Source organism: Oryzias latipes, chromosome 17, assembly GCF_053564925.1.
Source record: "Oryzias latipes strain Hd-rR chromosome 17, Olatipes_Hd-rR_3.1".
Lineage (NCBI taxonomy): Eukaryota > Metazoa > Chordata > Actinopteri > Beloniformes > Adrianichthyidae > Oryzias > Oryzias latipes.
In genome coordinates this window covers 4394001-4400000 of record NC_136253.1, presented here as the reverse complement: position 1 = coordinate 4400000, position 6000 = coordinate 4394001, and the positions used below count along the sequence as shown (strand labels likewise).

The 6000-nt window shown below is 39.4% G+C and overlaps 1 protein-coding gene across 14 annotated transcripts in view; it reads left to right on the top strand.

Annotated features, from left to right (window-relative positions):
• Positions 1 to 6000, top strand: part of svilb (supervillin b) — a 66609-nt gene that overhangs the window by 10607 nt on the left and 50002 nt on the right. For 12 of the 14 annotated variants that reach the window (XM_020710655.3, XM_078934200.1, XM_078934198.1 and 9 more), the window contains 4 exons: positions 3301 to 3361; positions 4999 to 5090; positions 5172 to 5229; positions 5300 to 5448. In XM_020710655.3, the coding sequence (XP_020566314.1) occupies positions 5222 to 5229; positions 5300 to 5448 (157 nt within the window). In that variant the 5' untranslated portion in view covers positions 3301 to 3361; positions 4999 to 5090; positions 5172 to 5221. The remainder of the gene's footprint in view (positions 1 to 3300; positions 3362 to 4998; positions 5091 to 5171; positions 5230 to 5299; positions 5449 to 6000) is intronic. The other 2 variants (XM_078934206.1, XM_020710656.3) reach the window with 1 other exon arrangement.

Below are 6000 nucleotides of genomic sequence, written 5' to 3'. Positions count from 1 at the left end.
TTCTTGTTCTGCAAACAGAGTGTGGAAAGCAAAGGCCCTGAGTGCTCAGGGAGTCTATTTTGCACCTCTGAATATTTATAGAAAATCCTTCTCACCACTGACTTTTGGACTGTCAGCAGCCTAAGCTGCTCCTTGGCGCTGCCAGCCTTGAGTCTTGTGCTCCTTGTTTTGTTGACAACCTTCAGGCGTTTCTAAGGAAAGCTCAACTGACATCTTCCAGCACAGAAAGTGAAGTTGTAGATTCACACCTACACAGCATTCCCACTGGTGTGATCATCTTTAAAAACAGGGGAAGCTAAACAAAATGTTTCTACCAGCATGGCACTTGTGAAGCAAAAACGCACTGAAGCCAATTCTATATAAAAATCACTGGAAAAATGGTGAAGAAAAGCGTCTGTAGAAAGTCCTCCAATCAGTTCCAATAAAATGTCCTCTCAAATAAGAAACATTCTGCTGTCGTGTCTTCATGTAGGTTATTTTCACTGAAGTGTTGTGCTACAGGGTCATCAGAGGCCAAAATAAGTCAGACTGGGTCTGAAATCGTCTGCTGCAGAAATCAGATCTGTCTTCCATACTGGGATACAACTTTACAACAGGCTGTTGGTTGCAGTGATATGAGATGAGGGTTGACGACCCCTGGGAACTTTTTTCACACTTTATCACACACCCATACACACATCAGGACAATTTAAAGTAACTGATAAACCTATGAAGCATGTTTTTGGATGGTGGGAGGAAGCCGGAGTCCCCAGAGAAAACCCAAACATGCACGGGGAGACCATGCAAACTAAACACTGCACCACCGTGCAGCTCAGATGGAACATTATTACAACATTCTACCAAACTGTATGGTCACATGTCTTTGCAAAATTCAAAATGTTTGATCACAATGGATTGTAATGATGGCTTGATCTTTTTTGACGCCATCTCATGAATGTTGTCCGCTCTGATGCACTTAGTCGATTTACTTTATAGTGAAAAAATCCTACTCTGTCTAAATCCAAATGGTATTTTACAATATTTATATAATTGATTAATTTCAGTCTGAAACAATTTCACAGTGGTAGAGTTATAATACATTTGATTCAATTCGAATAACAGCTTCCCTCAGACAGATCGACCTGGTTGGATCATAGGAATATAAATCGATTTATCAATTAAGTTAATTCAGTGTTACACCCCTACTATTGACATTATTTAAATACAAGCTAAACATCTGTCTTTAACCCCATCACTAGGATTACAATTTAATTATTTTGAATGACACCACTTCTTGTTTTTTAGGCAGACCTTAAAATATAATGATAATAATAATAATAATCATAATACATTTTATCTATAAAGCGCCTTTCTGGACACTCAAGGTCGGCTCACAGTACAAATATATATATATGTTAAAGCATAAAATACAGCAACAAAACTCCACAAAATAAGTTACCAGTTAAAACAGCAGTTTAAATATTATGTGCTGAATGCAGAATGAAAAAGGTGAGTTTTGAGATGTTTGGAAAACTGAGAAAGTGAGTCTATATTTTGTAGATCAGAGGGGAGAGGGGTTCCAGAGCTGCTGACTGCTCTGCCCCCCATGGAAGAGAGACGCGATCGTGGAACAGCCAGTCGAAGGGAGGAAGAGGATCTGAGGGAGCGAGTGGGAGGAGCAACAGTCAGGAGCTCTGAAAGATATGGAGGGTCGAGGTTGTGGAGGGCTTTAAGGTTAAGATGAGGATTTTGGAAGTGATCCGGTGAGGTACAGGTAACCAATGAAGCTGCTGGAAGACAGGTGTAATATGGTGAATGGACGGGGGGGGGGGGGGGGGGGGGGTTATTATTCGAGCAGCTGAGTTTTGAACCAGTTGAAGCTTATTGAGAGTTTTCTGAGGAAGTCCAGAAAGAAGGGAGTTAAAGTAATCCATACGGGAGGTGATGAGACTGTGGACTAGGACAGCTGTGGAGTGAGAGCGGGACGGAGAGAGAGAAATGACTGAGTTTTCTATTGGGGGGTTTAGTGCCAACAATGAGAAGTTCAGTCTTATTGCAATTTAAATTAAGGAAATTTGTGGTGTTCCAGGATTTGACTTCAAGAAGACAATTGGAGAGGGAAGAAGGTGGAAAAGTGGAGCCAGGTTTGGAGGAGATGTAGAGCTGGGTGTCGTCCACAGAGCAGTGAAAAAATGGATGTTGTGTTTTCGATAAATGTGACCGAGGGGGAGGAGGTAGACGATGAAGAGAAGGGGCCCCAGGACAGAGCCCTGGGGCACACCTGGAGAGGGGAATGATTTTTACTGGATGAACTGGGTGTGACCTGAAAGATAGGAATGGAACCAGCTGAGGGGAAGGTTAGTGATGCCAGTGTTGGAAAGTCTGTCCAGAAGGACTGGGTGGTTTGATAAGACAATACTTGACCAAACAAACAAATCTTCTGCATCAGCTCCTAAACATGGTCTTAGTGAAGTTCATTCACATCCCTCCTTCCTATGATTATCGGTCTGACACGCAAGAACAGCAGAACCAACAACAAACACGGAGAATGCAAAAGTAGTAGGAATTCTCTGTTCAATTTTTACTCAAACTAATACAGTAAAGGAAAAATAAAGAGCTGAGTCACTTGCCAAATAAATGTACATCATAGACTGTATCTGAGAACTGGATCAAGTGAGTGTGACATCACCTATAGAAAATAGTTTACTTCCAGCTCCAACCAAATGAAGTCAATACAGTTTTTCGCACTACGGTTGTTGATATGTTGGAACTAGAAAATGATCAGTAAGAAGTGATTGGTTTGAGTCGGCCTGAGTCAATGTTTCTATGGCAACTAATCTCGTCATTCAGGAGTGAGCTTGCTGGAAATCTACACCCCTACCGCTTGAAAATCTGCTCGGGAGAATCTGTCACTCAAAAATTCAAAACGACTGCGACACGAGACCACATCTATTGAGGCATCTGATTGGTCAGTTTATGACTTTAATAACTTACAAAGGTAGCAGATTAATTAACTTTAATAACTTGCAAAGGTAGCAGAGCAAAATTGGTTAATCTGACAAATGTAATGACATATATTAATATAAACGCAATGAAATATGAGTAACAGCTGTTTATTTCTCTATAGAAGAAGGGAGTTTGATTTAGGGCCTATGCTGTACACGCTTTTATGTAGTGGAGTAAAAATGTTGGCGTTCATATTAAACATTAATATTCAAAAAATGACTGAAATACTTGTGTTACTCCTCTCCTCAATTGGAAAATATCTACTACTATGGCTTTTAGTTCAAGTAAGGTGTGTTATTTTATTTCATTTCACAGGATTTGGATCAAAAGTTTCCACCAAAATCTGCAACTCAACCTCTCTGCCAGGATCCTTAAAGTAAGAAGATCATCACATTTCGTTTGTTTGATTAATACCTGGCAATGAGAAGATGTGATCCATGACCATGGGAGATTTTTGTTACAGACAGACTATTTGACATTTTATGAATCTGAATCATTTTGTATTTCCTACTCACTCCTATAATTGCTTAGATTGTTTTTAAGATGCTGTTTAAATAGAAGAATTGTAAAATGTCTTGCCTTCAGTAAGAAACTTGTCAGTTCCTAAGATTTGGCAGTATCCACAATTTCATGGATGACATTAGACTTTTTTGGTCTGTGAGTGCATACTGTACTACTGCACGTTTGGAATTCAAAAAGGACTCTGACAGTCTGCTGAAAGTGGTTTGCTCTGACTTTACTAATTTGAATGTTTCAAACTGTTTTTACATTTTTTTAAGTCAATCGACTCTAAGTTAAAGAGTCTTTCTAGCTTTTACAAGCTTTAATAGGTCTGTGGGAGCACTAAATTCAACGTCCATAGGCAGAGTACTTGAAATCATGCAGCATGTTAAGCGTTTATATTAAATTTTTTTCAAAAGTGCAAAAAATAAACCTGAGTTATAGACTCACAGGAAAAGCTTAAAATTGAAAAACAATTTGTCAATTTTCAGCCCTGGGACAGACTGGCAACCTGTCCAGGATCTCCCCTGCCTTCCCCCTCGAGTGGCAGGGATAGGCTCCAGCAGCCCCATAACCCCAAAATGGACAAAAACGGGTTTAGAATATGAACTCTCAGCAGTTTACTTTTTCATGTAGTTGATGAAAATGCACCTCAGCATTTCGATAAATAATTTCGATAAATACTATGTATCTACTTCAGTGAAAAATTTAAAAGAAAGTCCCAAAACATTGTTTTGTTTCTAAAATGTGAAACACAAAACTAAACAACAGCATAGTGGAACCAGAAAGATCTTTATAGACTTGATAAAAGTTTAGACTGAAAATAAAAGAGTTGGTGCACACATCACAAATATACAAAGCAGGAATTGATGTTTGTATGTTTTTGTTTTTAAATGTAAAGCGCTTCGAGCTGCGCAATGCATGAGAAAGGCTTTTCATAAATACTATTTGATTTGATTTAGATGAGAAGATTAGAAAAGCAGTAAGTCTGTAATTTTTGGGGCATTCTGATGCAGCCAGATACAAACCTTTTGCTTTTCAGTAACCTTTAAGAGGAAAAAGGATTTTCCTCCTCTCCTCCTTAAGCTGATTCTCCACAGCATGGATAGAAGCTGAGCTCTTCCTTTACCTGCTGTCAACTCCTTAAGACGAGTCAAGCAAGGCAAAGTTGAGTTGAGTCACATGAGGCAGATGATGAAGCAGAAACTGAAGGATGAGGTTGTACATTTTTTTCTGTGGCTTTTACCTATCAATGATTGAAGCCACAACAATTCAGGGTTTTAGAAATTGTATTTGTAAAGTTTTTGTTATTCCAGGTTGTTCTGCAGCTGTTTTGGGTTTACTGAGTCACTACACCTCAGGTTGGGGAGTTTCAGTGAACTGTAGCTGACCATTGTTCAGTTAGGCTTAAGGTTGTTTTATGTCCTCCTATTTTAATTTATGTTTCAGAGAATCATTTAGGTTGATGTGCTAAATGCCTGTAGTTTACTTACATTTCACATTTTTTCATAGTTTTCAGAGTGACTGTTCCTTCAAAGATAAAACTACCCTGGTCAAGAGTGTCTCTGACACAGATGGTAAACTTCTGGTTGTTCTCCCAAAAGGTTCGTAAAATCTAATTGCAAGAACATATTTTTGTTGGCATTCCTTAAAATAAAACGTGACCATTTTCTTTGTTTTTGCAGTGTCTGATTTAAAGAAATACTTTGAAGGAGGAATATCCAAAGAACTGCAGATGAACAGGTATGTCTTGTTTGGTCAAATATGACTTGTTTTGGAAGAAATCCCTCATCTTTATTCATGCCTGGTGAAGAAAGGAGAGGATAGCCCGGCGCTTGGAGGGGATTGAAAGCGAAGCCACACCTGCTCTTGTGTCTGGTGGTTTGGTGGCCAACAGGATGCTGGAGGAGGACCCACCACGGTACACTCGCGCCTCTGACCCCCGTGAACCACGGGTCACAGGTAGTCATGCAGAGTCCTAATTGATTTAAAATTTAAAAAAAAGTTTGGGGCTGGATTTACTTTTTAGTTGAATTTCTTGTGGTTGTTTTTGTAACTTTAAATGATGCCACTATAATGATAGAACTGCAATGACCAAGATTTATCGATTAGAAATTATGCTGTTTAATTAATGCTGTTTCTTTTAGTTTGTTTTGTCTTATACTGAAACTTAATTTCAAGTTTTTCAAAAGTACACCAGATCTTGTGGAATAGCGGGGCACAGATGATCCATGATCCGTGCAGATTACTAGCCCCATTTGGGTACAGAAATGTGCCGCAGATTGCCCCCCCTTTTACACACTTCATCTCAATCTCAACAGTTAACACAATTCACGCATTCAATTCGCATCCTCCTCCTTTGTTTTAATCTGCGTCAAAGTCACTGCTGGACATTTGTACATAAGTGTGTTTAGAAACCTGATGCTCCCGCTGCATGTGGGCGGAGCCACCGCGAAAAGTTTTTCTCACTCGCCTCCTTATGAAAGACACTGAAGATGCTGAGAGATCTCATGT